Raw genomic sequence first — 18,354 nt, 5'->3', positions numbered from 1 at the left:
TTACAGTAAATACCTGTGAACTCTTACTCTCCTGGAGGATTTGAGCCAAGGATCCACCTTGAATTTGGCTATAGGGTCTATAAAGGGAATGAAGCTTGGGGAAACCCAGCATGACACCAGAGCAGGCACCACACAGCACATCCAGAATGCCCCAGGTGTAGTGCTAAGAAATGTTTATTTAAAAAAAAGCAAAGACATCATAGGTGACACCAGTCACAGCAAAGGATCATTCATCACATTTGTCCTTGGACAATAAATTATGACGTGGAGCATCTTGGTGCCCTTTGGAGGAGATTGCCAGGGAGGGATGCACTGAGAGGATACAGGCACAGGTGTTTCCAAGCCCCTGATCTTCATATTTTCAAGCAAGAAAGTGCCCTGTGGGGCCACTCCAGCATCCTGCACCCTCCAGCTTTAATCCATGGATGGGTGTGGGAGAGAAAAGCCTGGGAGCACCTGGATACGGCACCGGGAAATTCTCTGAATGCACAGGAACAGACAAAACCCAAGATATAAATATCACTTTTTGCTCACAGAGGTATAAGTAGACTAAATGCTAAATTCCAACATATTTCAGATGTTTCATCACATTATTTGCAATGTATGTTTACAAGTACAAAGCAGGGTTTGAAATTTTTTTAAAAGCTACATTAGAATCAGGTTTTTTAGTTAATTAGCAAAGACTATTATGAAAGGTACAGTGACAATATTTGGTCTCTGAATTTTTTCAAAAGCATGAGTTTCACAGTATCAAAAGTGCTTATTAAAGAAATGTAGTGTCAAAACTGCTAAGATGCTTGTGGTTCTGATGATGAATAATTTAGTGGCTGTAAAACAGGTTACTGCAGCATTATACAAATTGAACAGTGCTCAGTTCACATAATTTCTTTTCATAACAATAAATATAAATAAATTTACAAATAGTAATACTGCCTAGCACAAGAATAGACAGAAGCACAATACACAAGACTATAAATCTATTTTTTTAAAAAATCCTAAAAATTGGCATAATTCCTAAAATCCTCTAGCCAGTGATCAGTTTAATAGTTCAGTAGTACCACTTCCTTCAGGGGTGAGGACTTTTACAAATCTAGATAAAACAGTGGTCTGCTAGGGAGGTGAGTTTTCCTTTTTTAGTTGTTTTGCTCCTTTTTTTCTACCTCCTAACAATAAATTAACAACAGTTACATCAGAAAAGTGTTAGTGGTGCAAATATCTCCAGGAACTGGGGAAGGTCTTTGTCCAATTTGGCAAATTAAGAAAAAAATGACACACCAGGGGCACAATCAACCAACTTGGGGCTGGCCAGTCCCTTGGCTTGTGGTGGCTTCTGTGACAGTGGTGACACAGCAGCTCCACCACAGCGTGGAATAAATTTAATTCCCTTAACTGGGTGATTTTTAGCTCAGTTACATTCCAGTGAAAATTCCTGCTGCCTTCCAGATCCTTCTGGAGAGCTCCCCAATCCCACAACACAAGTGTCCATGCCCTTGCCATGGGGGGAAAGTGGTTTTACAAGTCCCAGCTTGATTTATTTTGGCCTCACACGCTGGAAGCAGCCAACACATCCCAAAGCAGGACGAGCCCTTGGAGCTTCCCGGTCGGATTTTAACCGCGGGGAAGAACCGTCCCTCGGGATCCGTGGAACGGTGCCAAGCTCAGAGCAGAGGGATGGGTTTGTTCCCTTGGGGGTTCATGTACTGAGCAGCTGCCACATTGTCCAGGGTGGTGTAGGTGGTGTAAAGGACCTGCAGGTCGGAGAAGGAGCGGTCGCTGCCGCTGGACGCGGGCGTGAGGCCGGGCGTGCCCAGCTCGCAGTCGGAGAGATGCAGGGGGGAGTTGCTGAAGGCACCCAGGGTGTCCAGGCTGAAGCTGTCGTCTTTCATCTCCTCCCAAATGTTCCCTGGAAAAGATGGAATCCCGCTCACAGCAGCACATCCATCCCCAGGTCCCCGGGGCCGGGACTAAAGGGCTTCATTTGCTGCTTGAGGGTGGCACCACGGTGGTGCAAGGGGCAGCAAGTCTGATCCCCCAAATCCTGTGATTCCAGACTTTTCTGGGCACCAAGTGTGTCTGATCCCCGCCCCGCAATTCCTGTGATTCCAGGTCTTTCTGGGAAGCAAGTGTGTCTATCTCCCAAATCCTCTGCTTCCAGACCTTTCCAGACAGCACCTCTCTACCTGTGCTCCACCCAGGACCATGTCAGGCATTGCTACAAACCAGAGAAATTCCACTTGCACAGAAGGAGAACCCCAAAGCACGAGCAGAGCTCTGTTTTCCCAGGGGCAGAGAGGTGTGGTGTCCCAGATCCAGCTGGTTGGACACCCCTGTTTCCACCCTGCAGTGCCTGCACTGGAGCCAGGAAGGTGCTTTGCTGGCACAGGGACAAAATTACTGAGGGTGACCCGGAAAGTCACCCTGCAGATGCCAACACCCAGAACATCCCACTGAGGATCCTGGTTGGATATTCAGTGTTAACACATCCACAAACCCCAGCTGAGCCCTCCCCCAGTACCTTGCAGCGCGAAATCCATGATGCTTGGATCCAGAGCATCCACCTCCGTGCTCATGTCCACCGCCACGTTCGGGAAGTCGGGGGCGCGTCCCAAGGGATGGTGGTGGGGCAGGGGGCTGTGGCTCATGTCAGGCAGGGTGTGCAGAGGAGGAGTTTGTGCGGGTGCTGGCGAGTTGGGGGCGAGGCGAGCCTGGGTCTGGAGCTGGTGGTGCAGCGGGAGGGGCTGCAGGGACAGCGTCATGATGGGCTGGGGCTGCAGCTGGGACACGGAGATGCGGCCCAGGGGGGGCCCCTCGGGCTCTGCCTGCTTGCTGGGCCGCCGGCAGCTCTCGGGTCTGTCAGTGATCAGCTTGTCCAGCTCCTCTGCCCATTCCAAGGAGGAAAAGAGATGCTTTAACCCGTTTGTCTGGCCAAAGCACAACTGCATTTGTGGCATGAATTGATTTTCACAGTGTGAGACCCAGCACAGGATGTGACTGTGCAGGGAGCAAAGAAATGCCACCTAATTCCTTCCCCAAATCCACTTCCATGGTTGTTCCTGACTGAGCTAAAGAAATGATCATGAAACTGCAGAGCAGCCCAGCCACCCCTGATGGCAGCTCACCCCCAGCTGCAGAACTCTGTGGTCAGAGAAACACTCAGAATTCTGCTTATCTCCCAAATAACTACAAAAAACTCCTGACTCTTGCAGTGGCCTTTTTTCTTTTAAACAAATAACATGTAATTTATCACTGACTGCATGTTACTGATTTTGTAGCATAAAAACTCCAGTTAATTTTGTCAATATTGAGCTCCTGAAAGTTTCAAAAACATGTTTATTTATAAATAAGAAATTTTATAAATATGGGGGAAATTATAAATAAATAAGATATAAGTAATAAATATATTATAGATAATATTAGATGTATCTATATAGATATATATTATATAGCATAGATATATATTATATAGATAGATATAATATTATAGATATAATATATATCTATATAGGTATATATATAATATTATATATATAGATAGATATATAGATAGATATTATATAGATAATAGATATAACTACATAATATTTATAATGTTATATCTATTTTAATATAAATATACTATCAATTATAGTATAAATAACATTAAATTCTATTTTATAAATAAGAAAATGTCTTAGGAAAGGGAGAGTTTTGCAGAAGACCAGGCAGGAAACAGCATTAAAATGCTTCTCTATGAAAAGTTCATTAAATATGACTCAATATTAAAACACTCCCCCAGACAGTAACCCCAGAGGCAGCAGGGAATGCCATGGATGTGCAGGATGGGGAGGGCTACCTGGGTTAGCCATGCTCCTGTGAATAGCAGCCAAATCCTTCCTCTTCCACTTCTGCATCTCCTCCTCCATCTTGTCGATCTTGGCGGGGTTGAGGGCCCACAGGCAGCCCTTGCGGGACGTCCCGCTAAGTTTGTTCTCCACCTTCTCAAAGCACTTGTTCAGGGACAGGTTGTGGCGCACGGAATTCTTCCACCCGTCAGGGGCAGTCTGCCGGGGGCAGGAAGGGGTTAATGGGGGGAAAGGGGGCTGGGATGTGGCACTCCCAAGCTGGGCAGTGCTCAGGTACCTTGAAGTAGGGGAAGTGCTCCTTCATGAAGCTGTAGATCTCGCTCACGGGCAGGCTCCCGGTCTTGCTGTTCTTCAGCGCCATGGCGATCAAACAGCTGCGGGCAGGAAACCCGGGAATGGCTTGGAACCATGGAGCAGCTTGGGTGGGAAGGGACCTTAAAGCTCACCCAGTTCCACCCCCTGCCACCTTCCACTAGCCCAGGTTGCTCCAAGGCACATCCAACCTGGCCTCGGGCACTTCCAACCTGGCCTTGGGCACTTCCACAGCTTCTCTGGGCAGCCAGTGCCAGGCCTCGCCACCCTCACAGGGAGGAATTCCTTCCCAAAATCCCATCTAACCCTGCCTCTGGCAGTGGGAATCACTCCTCTTGTCCTGTTCATACCTTCTGATCTAGCAACCTTGCACCCACCTCTTCAGACACAGACACCCGGGATCCTGGGGTTTCTGTTCCCAAGGGCTCAGAAGTCACAGAATCACAGGATAAGCTGGTTTAGAAGGGACCCACAAAGATCACCGAGTCCAGCTCCTGGCCCTGCACAGCACCATCCCCAAGAGTCACACCACATTCCCAGAAGGATTGTCCAAACCCTTCTTCTTGGGCTCTGCCAGGCCTGGTGCTGTCACCACTTCCCTGTGGTCCTCAGATTTTACTCCTCTGTGTTGTTTCTCCCCACTGTGCTGCTCCCCAGGAATTACTTTCGTTTTTCACTCCTGCTACCCCTCAGAGGCAGCTTCCACAGAACTCCTGCATGGATGAGGGGATTTGTGTTCCCTTGCAGAGGACTCAGACACCCCTGCAGTGTCACAGCCATCCCAGGACAGGCTGTAGGAATGTGCTCCCTGCTCCCCACTCACCTGTAGGAATAGATGGGCTTGGGATAATGCTTTGGGTGCAGTTCCTGGGCAGAGTGGGGAGCCAGGCGTGGCTGGGAATAGTGTGGCTGTGCCCCATAGGTTGTGTTGTAGATTGCTGCTGGGTTACACTGTGTGCAGAGGGAAAAGAAGGGAAATGACAGATGCAAAATGTCCAGTGGGTGTGTGGGTTTAGGGATGTTTTGATTTTCTTTTAAAAAGATATCTAGATTTGATCTTGGCAGGTACTTCAAGACAGACAACAAGCACATACCAGTACCTGCTGGGGGTTCTGGGCCAGGGCAAACACCTGCTGGGAGTGAGGAGGAGGAGGATGAGGAGGATGAGGAGGAGGGAAGAGCTGTTGCTGTGTTTGCAAACCAGGGGACAGCTGCCCACCCACGGCGTAGGGGCTCATCTGCTGAGAGAAACACACCAGTCAAGGAATTCCCACCACCTTGTCCCAGGAGCTGGGGCAATGATGAGCCACCAAGGCCTGCTCTTACATTGGCTCCGTGTGCTGAAATGGAATTGAGGCCCAGGATTCCCTGTGGGAGGCTGGCCTGGACGTGGATCATCGCTCCGGGCGTTGAGTGCATCGCGTTCCCCACAGCACCTGGCGTGGAGAGAGGAAGGCAAGGGATGCTCCCATGGAAGCACAGCTCAGGGAAGGGGGTTAATAGATGCAGCTGAGCACAGGGAAGCTCTGGAGTGGAGAATGCAACCTCTCTGGCTTTTCACAGCTTGCCCAGATGACATCAGCTGCTCCCAAAACTCGTTAGGCAGGGAATGAGAGGCAGCAGCTGTTTAACAGCCCACGGTGGTGACACAGACACTGTGTCTTACAAAAGAGAAACAGCACATTCAGCATGAGCTGGATTTGTGCTCTCAGGCAGGCAGGGTGACACTCTGAGCTCTGTGTTTACCTAAAGGATGTTCACAAGGGAAAGAAAGGAGTTCAACCAACACACGCTGCAAGGCTGCAAGAAGCAAAGAGGTGTGAGGTAAATGAGGTGCCCTTTGTTTTACCAGTGTTGAAACAAAGCAGAAAGATTAATGATCTCATTTCAGAGCTGTTGAAAACCTCTAAGACCCAGGACTTAAAATACCTCAGCCCAGCAAGTCACCAGCAGCTGCACTGAACAGAAATTCCCATGGGATCTGAGTGTTGCCAGTGCTGGAGCTCTCTCCTCTTGGAATGGGGAGAAGGCACCAGCAGAGCCCTCATGAGAAGCCAACAGGCTCCAGGTCTTTGCACAGGAAGCAAAATGTAAAAGGATAAGGAAAGGGAGCCTGAGGGGGAGTGGCAGGGGCAGGCTGTGCTGTTTAGGGAGCAGTTATTCCCTATTCCCATTTCCCAGCCCACTGTACCTGTCTGCTGGAGCATGGCATTCTGGGCCCCCAGGCTGAAATCCATTCTCCCACTGGCCATCTGCTGGAGCCGAGGCACATCCACGGACGTCAGCCAGGACAGGGACTGCAAATCCCCGGGGAGCTCATCCTCACTCAGCTGGGATGGGTCTGAGGCCAGGAGTCTGCAAAGCAGCAGGGAAAGTTAACAGGGAGCAGGAATTGCTGCGTTGTCCCTGGAAAGAGATGGATGGGGTGCCAAAGCTCCTGCAGGCCAGGGGAAAGAACCACCAGGCTGGAATTCTGTATCCAAATCCAGATGTGCCCTGTGGTTTCACAGCTGGTTACTGACACCCTTTACCTGGTCTTGTGTTCCTTTGTCCAGTCTGAAACATTTTGGTTAAGAAAACCTCTTGTGGTTTTCTTAAATGTAGGGGAAGAAGGGCCAGGAACCCAGCAGAGAAACTGCCTGGAAACAAACCCACACTGATTCCTTATTGTCACATCTGTCAGAAATTTGCATTTGTTTGGCTTTGACGGGGGAGAAACCAGGACTTAGAACCTGGTCATTCTGTATTAACCCTGCAATCCAGAGCCTTGGAAGGAGCTCAGCTCCTGGGGAATGTGTGTGTGCTGCTGCTGTTGGAACACCTGGGAAAACTTTTCCCAGCCCCTGGATCCTGTCAGTGGTGACAGAGCAGCAGCTGCATAAAAAGAACTTCACAGATTGAACTGCTGATATCTTCCATTCAGATACATGAAGTTATTGATACTTAAAAAAACAATTTTTTAGGCAGTTTTTGACAGAGTAAAGGACCAGAATGAAAGGTTTGAGACTGGAGGCATGGTATCTGCCAGGCACCAGCAACAACATCAGGCACAGCTGTGACAGGCTGCTTTTAGTTTAAAGCTCTCCTTTTGACACCTTTTACATGCTCCAGATCACCTGTTTTGCTTTGCTTCTGACAGAGCATGTGGTACAAAACGGGAATATTAGAATGTATTTTCAGTACTCAAAAATTCCTGTGTGGTCCAAACTCCCTGTTAAAGTCGATAAAAGAACTCTTGCAAACGAAAGGCTAAATTAATTAATGTGGAACAGTATTACAGGAGTCAGTGGTACCTTGAGGAGTAAAGCAATAATGAGGACATGTCAGGACGTTGTCACTCGACACCCAGGGTAAACCTAAAGGGATTCAGATCCAGGAAAACATCTTTATCTCTCAGAAGAACAAAATTTAGTTGGATGCAGTTGATTTTGCTTTCAAACCCTTTTGCTTTCAAGAGCTCTCAGAGATGTGTTAAAGTGGTGTCTGCTGCTGATGTGTGTTTGCTGCCAAGTGATGCTGCAGAAACCTTAAATAAATCTGGTCTCTTGCTGAAGCATCTTTTATGCTTTACACGACTCTAAACCAGCTTAAAAGAGCAAGGCAGGACTCCAGTGCCTGCCTGCCCTGGAGCTTTCAGCTCCTCTATTCAGGAATTCCAGAAACACCTATCAAGGCTCCCTGAACCACTGTCGGGGAGATCTTTAAGGCAAAACGCCACTTGTTTGCAAAAAGATTTTGTAAAGGAGAAAAAGGGGGAAAAAATCAACACGGGACCAAGAGCCAAAGGGAAAAAAAAATAACCCTCTTCAAATCTCCCTCGCAGCGTTCTCTCTCCTACTGTAGTTATAGGGCAATAATTAGCATTGCCATGGTTACGCCGTTATTTCGCGAGGCTTGGGGACTTCCATCCATTTACAAAAAAAACCCAAAAAAACAACAACCACGCAAAAAAAAAAACCCCAAACCATCAGGTGACGGCTCTCGCGGCGCTGAGATTGGCTGGATTGGAAGAAAACAGGGGCACGGAATGATTTGAAAAGTGGGCAGGCTCGGGGTCGTTCGCAACAGTTGGTTGGTGCGGGGGGAGCCGCGGGCGCTTTGTGCGCCCAACGCCCGCGCCCGCGGCACGTGGCCCCTTTGTCTTTGGGGACCCCGCTTAATTGTCGCCACCCCCCCACCCGCTCCTTTTTTACAAACCTCCCATTAATCTGCCCCGAGTGACAGGCGACACACAACACACGTCCCCGCGCCATCTGGCACCCCGCGCCCTGCCCGCCCCGGCGGCACGAACGGGGTCAGCGCCCGCGGCTTGGGAACGGCATCGCCGGCTCGGGGGAGCGGCATTCCCGGGTCCGGGGGGATCGGCATTCCCGGCAAGGGCCGGCACTCCCGGGATCGGGGGGATCGGCATTCCCGGGAAGGGCCGGCATTCCCGGGATCGGGGGGATCGGCATTCCCGGGAAGGGCCGGCATTCCCGGGTTCGGGGGGAGCGGCATTCCCGGCAAGGGCCGGCATTCCCGGGCCAGATCAGCATTCCCGGCCCGGGTCAGCATTCCCGGCCCGGGTCAGTATTCCCGGCCCAGATCAGCATTCCCGGGCCGGATCAGCATTCCCAGCCCAGATCAGCATTCCTGGCCCGGGTCAGCATTACCGGGTCAGCATTCCCGGCCCGGGTCAGCATTCCCGGGCCAACCGCGGCTCCTGCCTCGCCCTCACCCGGGATGCACCCAGTGCCCGGCAGCCCGTGGGAAGGTGGGACAGTGTGTCCCGCTCAGCATCCACTCCAGGGACAGGGATAGGGGCGAGGAAAGTGTCAAGTCAATGGTCTTCCCTTCCCTTCCCTTCCCTTCCCTTCCCTTCCCTTCCCTTCCCTTCCCTTCCCTTCCCTTCCCTTCCCTTCCCTTCCCTTCCCTTCCCTTCCCTTCCCTTCCCTTCCCTTCCCTTCCCTTCCCTTCCCTTCCCTTCCCTTCCCTTCCCTTCCCTTCCCTTCCCTTCCCTTCCCTTCCCTTCCCTTCCCTTCCCTTCCCTTCCCTTCCCTTCCCTTCCCTTCCCTTCCCTTCCCATTTGAGTTTACAGTTCTTTCACAGTTTGAATTTGAGTTTACAGTTCTTTTAAAACCACCTCAGCCTGTCCACTACACTTCTTTTAAAAATGGATTTGCTAGTTATCAGATTAGCATTTTGTTAAAAATGAAGGAAAAAGCAAATTCAATCAGAATTACATCCCTGCCTGTGGCAGGTTGAAACAAGATATTTAAGGTCCCTTCCAACCCAAACCATCCTGGGATTCTGTGATTCCATGATTTGATAATTCTATGATTCCATGATTTCAAGTTTAAAAATTGTTCTTCAGGCTGCCTTCACAACCAACATTGAGATCTCTTATGCCTTAAAGAAGGTGAAATTTTAAAGAATTCCCATTGCTGCCTGGCTGAGGAGTTTTAAAAGTCTGGGGATATTCTGCAGCATAAACCCAGCACGTCTCCCAGGCCACAGGCTCAATGTGTGCCCTGCTTCCAGTGAAGAAATTCTAATTTAACTGCAAAAAAAAGAGAGAGCCAAGTAGAGGAATAACCAACACTGTCCTCTCCTGGGCTTCAATCTTCCTGACCTGCAAATTGCCTGTGCCAAGACAGCTACAGATCCATAAATACATGTTGGAATACCAGGTGGGATTGGATTCTGTTCCCCACCACCACCCTGCTCATCTCAATTTGGAGGACAAACTCCAGGAGGATAAATTCCAGGAGGATAAACTCCAGGAGGACAAACTCCAGGAGTCAGCTCCTGCCTCTGGCTGGGTGTTCACAGCCCCTGGCACAATGGGGCACTGTGGTAAAAGCAGCCTTTCAGTGCATGTAAATGAGATAAATAGTAATAGGCTGTAATTAATGCACTGCTGAGCCTCCCCTGCTCCTTCCCAGGGCTCCTGGAACAGCCACGGAGCCTCTGAGCCCAGCAAGGGGAGGCTGCAGTCCCACCAGGTGTGTTGGAAATGTGGTGTTGCTCTTCAGGGTGTGGTGAAATGATTCAACTCCACTTTCACCCCTCTGCTTTTAACTCTCTGCAGGAAAGCATCCCTGCTTCTGTTTCTCTCCTGCAAGGATGAGAATCCAGAGGGTGCTGAGGGTTTAGAGCCAGTTCTCCTGTGTATCCCAAGATGCTGATCCTGTGAAAAGTGCCTGGAAAACTGGGTGTGATACAGAAACGCTCCTTGGCACTGTTAGTCTTTACAATCTGCTCTGGAGTTGTCTGCCCAAAATATTTATCCCATCAGGGTAATTGGATCAGGAACGCCTTGGAATGGGACCCCTTTCCAGATCTGATCCTGGCAAAGTTCACCAGAGCCTGCCAGCAGCACAAAATCCTCTCACAGTTACCTAAAGGCATCTCCACCTGTTTGTCCCCACCATCAAGAGCATCCTGCTGGCACAAAGTGGAATTGGAGTAATTCCTGGCCTGGCCTTGCAGGAGTTTCACACCAGAGCTGGATCTGAGCCTGAACTCACCAGTGGGGCTTTGCCACCTTCCCTCAGGCTGAGCTCCTCACCTTGGGAACCACTGCCAGGAGAACTATCCATGAATTGTCCACCTCCAAATTGCATGGGATGGCAAACTCATGGCTGGAGACTGTGAGGATTCATCTCATCAGCCTCCACCAGAAACAGAGCCAGGCCAAAACCCCACAGCTGCATTTGGGATATTCCAGGGCTTTAAGTCTCACTCAATGGACAGGGTTTTTCCCCATTTTCAGCACTGCTACCTGAGTTTTTAGCCCAGGCTTAGGTGACACAACTGCTCAACAGGCAGGAGCAATTGGGTGATAGGTTCTTAATTAGCTGTTTGCAATTGTTTATCCAGTCAGAGACAATTGGACAGGAAGAGTCCAAAGAGAACCTCTTCTAGAATTGGTGTTTTCCTTTGTCTGGGATTACACAAAATCCTCAGGGCAAGCACAGAGAGTTCTTATGTGCAAGATAAGGAAAAGATTTGTATTGTGACTCTCCAGCTGTGTCCATGGTGAGAAGTGTCTTCTGTTTTACTGAAGGATTCAACTTCATCTCCTTCAGCTCCTCATTCCAGCTGCTCTGCTCCTTCCCTTTATGCCCTTCCCCTCCCATTTTCCTGCCTCCCAGGTGCTTTTCCCCCCTCTATTTCCTGGTTTTTACACTCACAACCAGCTGCCTCAACTTGTTTCTGCCCCAGCTCCTCTCCTGCTTTACCCAGCAGCTCCCAGGGTTTTTGGTCTGTGATTCCTCCCTGAAAGCACAACACACACCCAGTCCCAAACCATCATCCCACCCCTCTCTCTGTCTTCAAGATCTCTGAGTTATTTCTTTCTGGAAATCAGGACAGAAATTAAGCAGCTTTTCAGGGATAAAGAGGGTCCCTCCTTATCTACAACTCAAGGAACATTTCATTATCAGAACAAAAACTAGTGAGGAAAAATTAAATAACATCATTAACCTGGCAGGTGGTGATGGTCTCCTTTCCTTGCACCATGCTGGACTCTCTGAAAATCACCTGCAGAGGTACTTGGCACTAAGAACAGGCTGCAGCTGCACTCCTGGAGCCTTTTATCCATCCCAGCTCCCCCTTTCACAACCCCCATTACACCACATTGCTGTGGGATCAGTGGAAACTGGATTGCAGTGAAATGTGTAAACCCAAGAGGAAACGAGAGGTGATGGCAGCACTGCACCCCCAGCCACTCATTCCCTGCTCTGCCCTCACCATCCCTAGGCTGGGACTTGCCAAATACAGCTGGGATCTGACTCTGGAACCTGTTTGGTAAAAAATCCCAAACCAAACAACTCAAAAATCAGCCCTTTGACCGATGCCACAACAAGCAGAACGTGTTGAAGCACCAGGAATGCTTTATATTAAAACCAGGACCATGGTCTGACTGGGAAGGAACTTTTTCCCTGCTGTTCATTAGCACTGGAGCCTTGTGCAGGTGTCAGAGCAGTGTCTGGGGAACATCAGCTCTACAGCCTGTCCCTGGGCAGGGCTCTCAGAACCCTCTCAGTCCCTGGGCCTGCAGCAGCTCCTCTTCCTGCACATGGGTGCAATGAGCCTCTGAGACCCCCAGGAATGCTGGAAAAATCCCAATTCCCTTTGTCTTTCCCTGTTTTGGCCTTTCTGAGGTAAGGGATGAGCCCCTTCTGCTGTCCCAGGACCCCCAGGTGCTGCCCCACACCAGCCCCTCCAGCTCCGCCGTCACCGCGGGACCTGGGGGAAGCAAAAGGCCACAAATTTTTATTCCTCCAGATCAGCACATTTCAGGAGTGCCGAGGAAACAGTCGTGCTAATCCACTTAAATCAATCCAGTTTGACTGATTCCTTGGAGGTTTCTCACTTTTTTTTTTTTCTTTTTGGGAAAGAATGAAGCCACTCCTGTGCTGGAATTCCTGGGGCATGGGAGTCATTATCTCAGTGCCTGTCAGACATGCACGGGAATGTCACGGGAATGGACACTGGCATTTTCCCCAGGAACAATTAGGGTGTTGTTAGTGATGCATTTGTAACCTTTTGTGTGCACGCTGCCATCCATCCATCCATCCATCCATCCATCCATCCATCCATCCATCCATCCCAGGGACAGAGGTGTCACTTCCTCTCCAGAAACCCCAGAGGTGAGAGCACAACAAATGTGCTCAAATTAGAGATTTGTCATCTTTTCCCACACTGGAATGCTGTCATATCTGGAATTTAGGGAGTACAGCAGTCCTGTGCTTCTTAATCTGATTTTACGCTAAACTATGGCAACATAAAGTAATTAAGGAAAAAATTAATGAGACTGATGAGCTAATGAATATAGAAAAATTTTTTAAGAATCAAAGAGATTATTAAAATGGGGTTAAGGACATATAATATGTCCTTTATATTCTATATAATATATTATTATATTATATTATATTATATTATATTGACTATAAAGGACATATAATATAATCTACTAATATATTGAATTATTAATGATTAACACTTTTTGGTCAAAAATAGGTAATTTAAAGCTTAATTCCTGTTTAACATATAGAAAATGCATTGCAAGGCCTTCAAAGTTCTCCACAAGGCTTCTGTCAACTGGAAATGCATAATAACACCAAAAAATAGAAATGTGGTCCTTACACCAAATATTGTTGAATCGGATCTTAAAATCAAAATGATGGATTTCATATTTCAATTCAAAATATTGCTTGAAGGCTGCAGCACCCAGGAGCTGAAGGAGCTGGATTGCCAGGAATCAGCCCATAAATTCCATGGGAAAAGCTGGAGCTGGCTCCTATAATTTGCACAGCTTTGTGCTGGAGCCACCACGGGCCACCACTGCATAGAAAACATGTGGTCTGCCTGTGCTGTGATTTCAAATCAAAATAGTGGCACCAAAACATGTTAAATTATTAATTATGATTAACAAGGAGGAAGTGCTAAAGGTTAAAAAAATCTCGGTGTGTTACAATTCTCTACTTTCATTCCCTTAAATGTGATATGGAATTATTAGAAATATTTGTCAGCCCTACAAGGTGAATATATTGAATATGGTGGTATTTTCTGTAGGAAACTGAGAGAGGCAGCTGCTAAAATAATGAATTACTTTGCATTGCAGCCAGGCAGTGACAGCGCCACAAAAACAGGCAGTGGAGGAGATCTGATGGCCCCTAATGATCCCCGTGCTGTTTTATATCCCACAGCTGCACTGCTGGGAGAGATATTTGCCTAAAATCATTTTACTGGGGTGCAAAAAGTCCTGGGATTTCACACAGCAGCCTAAACCTCATCACCACCCCGAGCCACAGCAAATTTACTGCAGGTGCTTTGGAGCTGCACAATTCAAAGATCTGTTAAAATCGGATTGTTCCCACATTCCTTTTACAAAAAAAAAAAAATTAAAAATTAAAAAAAAATTTTCTAAAATCCCAAGTTTTCCAGCTGTAAGCATAATCTGCCTGCAAACTGAGGGGTGCCTGGGGGTTTGATCCCCTCCCTTCCCAGCCTTTCCTCCTCCAAGTCCAACTGTCCCATTGAAAGATTCCAAATGAGACAGAGGAGTATTCTCAGCACAGCCCCAGCCTCCCACTCGCTAATTGGAGGCCATTCCCCATTTTGTGGAGCCTTGATGCTCCCCCATGGAGAACCCAGGACTGTGGGTTCCAGTCTTGGACTGTGGTGACAGCAGGAGAGTAAACAGAGCTGATAGAATTTGACAGGTCTATTCTTTTCTTAAAATCATTCAGTCTAAAAGATTTTCTTTTACATAATCCAAAGTGTTTTCTCATGAAGTAGGACAAATACTGCTCTGCATTTATGGTGCAGTTCAGATTTTATGCATTTTTATCAGAATTTGCCACTATTAAACGAGGTCAAATAATTTGTTTTAAAGCCGTGGTAAAGAAATCACAAGTGGGTGAAAAACTTTAGAGAGCTGAGTTCAAAACATTTCACAGAGGACCCAAAGCTGGTTTTTAAAAAGAGGAAAAGAAGAAAGTTATGATTTTTTTTTTTACTGCAGTAAGAGAAATCCTATCTTTCTCCCCCAAAAAGCCTCTTTTTTTTTTTTTTCTGCAGCTGTGAGTTAAAAGCAATTCTCTCCCTAAAAAAGGGGCTTTGTTAAGGTGTTGAATTCTGCAGGGCACTGAAGATCCAGCCTTAAATCCACATCCCCAAAAGTCCCTCTCACCCACACCCTTCCTTAAATCCCCAATAATTTCTTCACCAATATTTACGTAGCCAAGAAAAATGCCCGGGGCAAACAGTGCCTCGGTAAAGAGCAGAAGCAGAGGCACAAACCTTTTCCCCAGAGGCTGCAGGGACTAAAACAAATCCCTTGTTGAGCTGCAAGAGGCTGAGCTGCAGCCTTTGCATTTTGAATAGAGGGAGGCCAGGAGAAGAATACCTGCAGCAGCCCCAGGAAAGGTTTCAAACCCCTCAGGCTGGGAGGAAGGAGTCTCCCAAAGCTCATTTTATATTTAAAAAAAAGAAATTAATTTTAATCTGGTTTGCTTTCTGTTTTGTTGGGAGAACTGGGACGTGTTGTGTGTGTGTTCTGTATTTCTTGGAGCTTTGCATCATGTGACAAAATGTAACCTAACATAACCCAGGGCTCTGTAACTCATGCAGAACCCTCCTGTAACCTCTAACAATGCTGTGAAATGATAAATGGAAGCACGGTGCTGCAGGTAAATTAAATTATGAAAGGCTCTTGGCAAAGCCAGGTTTGTTCCCACCCCTATTAAAAGCCCTTTGACAGGTTGTCAGTGCTTTGGAGGGCTACACAAGTGCTTGTTTTAATTAAAAACTCCTCCAGTGTCTCTTGTTTAGTCTCTCCATGACTGCTCCATAACAATGCAAAAAGTGATCTGCAAGGGAACTTTTGAATTATTGTATTTTAACGAGAATATCCTTCTGTGGCAACGCTTGCACAAGACAGAGAGTTTACAGAGAGGTCAGCCCAAGGTTTTGGAGGTGTATTTATCAAATATAGGTCAGTGTAAAAATCAGAGAGGCACAGAATTACAGAATGATTATGGATGTAAAAGACCCCCAAGATTGTCAAGTCCAGCCTCCATCCAAATGCCACCACTGTGAATACTTTAAACAGGAATGTTTCTAAATAAGGAGTGCATTGTAATTGCAATTGAAATCTTATTTAGAGTGGAGGAATAATTCAGATAGCTTAAAAAAATAAAGAAGAAGAAGAAAAGTGGATTTCTACATGCTAGAAGGATTTTTTAGGAAGCAAGGAGGAAGCAGCAGGAGCTGGCAGCAGTGCCAGTGCAGACGGATAAAACCTCACCTGTACTCCTGCGAGGGGTGGTGGCTTTGCCCTGAGTTCCTAATGATTCCTGACATTATGGACGGGATATCGCTCTCTATCATCTCCTGGGGAAGCAGCAGAAGGCAGCGGTCAGCAGCAGTAGCTATCCAGCACTTCAGCAGCGGCGGGAGCCACCGACCCCGGCCGAGCCCCGGCCCGGGCACGGCCCCGGCCCCGCCAGGTGCGCCGCGGGCACCGGGAAAGGCAGGAAAACACTTCCCGGGGATGATCCATCCCAGAGAGGGACCCCTGAGGGAGGGACAGCTACCGGCAGGGCTGAGGGCACCGGGAGCACCGAGGCAGCCGGGAGCGCTCCCGCCTGGGGCTGCTCTTGTCCCCCAAACAGCATCCACCGCATTTTGGGGGAAAAAGCTGCGGGAGCTGCAGCGGCCCGAGCGCGGGGATGAGGGGAACCGGGAGAGCCCAGCCCTGGACGCCCAGAAACGGGAGGGGAGCCCGGGGGAATCCCAGCACCGCTGCTCCAGGGATGGAGGGAGCCTGGTGGTCCCCAGTCCCGCGGATGGAAGGGGGAATCCCAAATCCGGGAGAATCCCTAAACCGGGGGTGGAGGGAGCCGGGGAGAACCCCAGCCCCGCAGCCTCGGGGGGTCAGGGGGAGCTCCCCAAACCCGCTGTCCCCGGGGATGGAAGAGCCCGGGGGTCCCCAGCCCTGGCATGGAGCGAACCCCGGCATTCCCAGCCCCGCTGCCCCGGGGATGGATGGATGCAGCAAGCCGGGGGATCCCCATCCCCGCTGATTCGGGATGAAGGAAACCTGGGGCTCCCCATCCCCTCTGCCCCGGGATGAAGGAAACCTGGGTATCCCCATCCCCTCTGCCCCGGGATGAAGGAATCCCGAGAGTCCCCATCCCCGATGATCCGGGATGAAGGAAACCTGGGGATCCCCATCCCCGCTGCCTCAGGATGGAGGAATCCCGGGGCTCCCCATCCCCGCTGCCCCGGGATGAAGGAATCCCGGGGCTCCCCATCCCCTCTGCCGCGGGATGAAGGAATCCCGAGAGTCCCCATCCCCGCTGCCCCGGGATGAAGGAAACCTGGGGATCCCCATCCCCTCTGCTCCGGGATGAAGGAATCCCGAGAGTCCCCATCCCCGCTGCCCCGGGATGAAGGAATCCCGGGGGTCCCCATCCCCGCTGCCCCGGGATGGAGGGTCCCGGGGGTCCCCATCCCCGCTGCCTCAGGATGGAGGGACCCAGGGCTCCCCATCCCCGCTGCCCCGGCACGGAGGGTCCCGGGGGTGCCCATCCCCGGCCCCGCACCCCCGCTCCGCGCACCAACCTGTCGGGCGGGGCCCCGGGGCCGCCCGGAGCTCGGCGGGCGCTCGGTGCGCGGGGCCGGCGGCGGGGCCGCGCTCCGGCCCCGGTTTAAATTTCCCTCTCCGGAGCTGTCCAGCCCCGAGCATGCGCGGCCCGGGCCGGGGTCAGCGCCGGGGCAGGGCCGCCCCCGCCCCCGGTGCCCCGGCGCCCCCGCCCCGCCGCTCCGGCCCGGTCCCAGCGGAGAGCGGCCAATGGGAACGGGGGGAAAGCTCAGACTGACCCAACTTTGTGCAACTTTCCGCGGGCAGGAGGGGGAGGGACCCGCCCGCTCAAACGGGCAGCGGCGGGAGGAGAGCGGAGCGGGGCGGGGGCGGCTCGGGGGAGCCGGTGCCCAACGCCCGGTGCTCGGTACCGGCGCTCGGGGCCCGGTACACGATGCTCGGTACCGGTGCTCGGTGCCCGATGCTCAGCCGATGCTCGGCACCCGGTGCCGCGCTCGGAGCCGCCTGTCCCCGGCTGTCCCCGCTTGTCGCTGCCTGTCCCCGGCTGTCCCCGGCTGTCCCCGGTTGTCCCCGGTTGTTCCCGCCGCCGGTGCCGGGATGGCCGCGGGAATGGGCGCGGGAGCGGGAACGGAGCCGGGACAGCCCCGGGCAGACAGCGCCCGGCCTGAGCCTCAGCACTGCGGGAGGTGAGGGGTGAGGATGGGAGGATGAGGATGGAGGGGATGAGGATGAGGATGGAAGGATGGAGGGGATGAGGATGAGGATGGAAGGATGAGGATGGAGGGGATGAGGATGAGGATGGAAGGATGAGGATGGAAGGATGGAGGGGATGAGGATGAGGATGGAAGGATGGAGGGGATGAGGATGAGGATGGAAGGATGAGGATGGAAGGATGAGGATGGAAGGATGGAGGGGATGAGGATGAGGATGGAAGGATGGAGGGGATGAGGATGAGGATGGAAGGATGGAGGGGATGAGGATGAGGATGGAAGGATGGAGGGGATGAGGATGAGGATGGAAGGATGAGGATGGAAGGATGAGGATGGAAGGATGGAGGGGATGAGGATGAGGATGGAAGGATGGAGGGGATGAGGATGAGGATGG

At 50.5% G+C, this 18,354-nt stretch overlaps 1 protein-coding gene across 5 annotated transcripts; it reads right to left on the bottom strand.

Annotated features, from left to right (window-relative positions):
• Nucleotides 1–238: 238 nt before the first annotated feature.
• Nucleotides 239–17,359, bottom strand: FOXN4 (forkhead box N4). 5 transcript variants are annotated; one of them, XM_064392281.1, is made up of 11 exons: nucleotides 17,271–17,359; nucleotides 15,952–16,037; nucleotides 6,346–6,509; nucleotides 5,481–5,590; nucleotides 5,249–5,395; nucleotides 4,978–5,105; nucleotides 4,120–4,216; nucleotides 3,833–4,040; nucleotides 2,516–2,878; nucleotides 1,749–1,903; nucleotides 239–480 (listed from the first exon to the last, which is right to left on the bottom strand). In XM_064392281.1, exons 2-11 carry the CDS (start codon nucleotides 16,032–16,034, stop codon nucleotides 415–417), a joined length of 1,521 nt encoding a protein of 506 aa, XP_064248351.1. In that variant the 5' UTR covers nucleotides 16,035–16,037; nucleotides 17,271–17,359; the 3' UTR covers nucleotides 239–414. The 5 variants fall into 5 exon arrangements, with proteins under 5 accessions (XP_064248351.1, XP_064248346.1, XP_064248349.1 ...); XM_064392276.1 differs by having other exon boundaries at nucleotides 239–1,903; XM_064392279.1 differs by having other exon boundaries at nucleotides 239–1,903; nucleotides 5,255–5,395.
• Between the last annotated feature and the right edge of the window lie 995 nt (nucleotides 17,360–18,354).

This window comes from Passer domesticus, chromosome 17 (genome assembly GCF_036417665.1).
Source record: "Passer domesticus isolate bPasDom1 chromosome 17, bPasDom1.hap1, whole genome shotgun sequence".
Classification (NCBI taxonomy): Eukaryota; Metazoa; Chordata; class Aves; order Passeriformes; family Passeridae; genus Passer; species Passer domesticus.
This window is presented reverse-complemented; position numbering and strand designations above follow the sequence as displayed.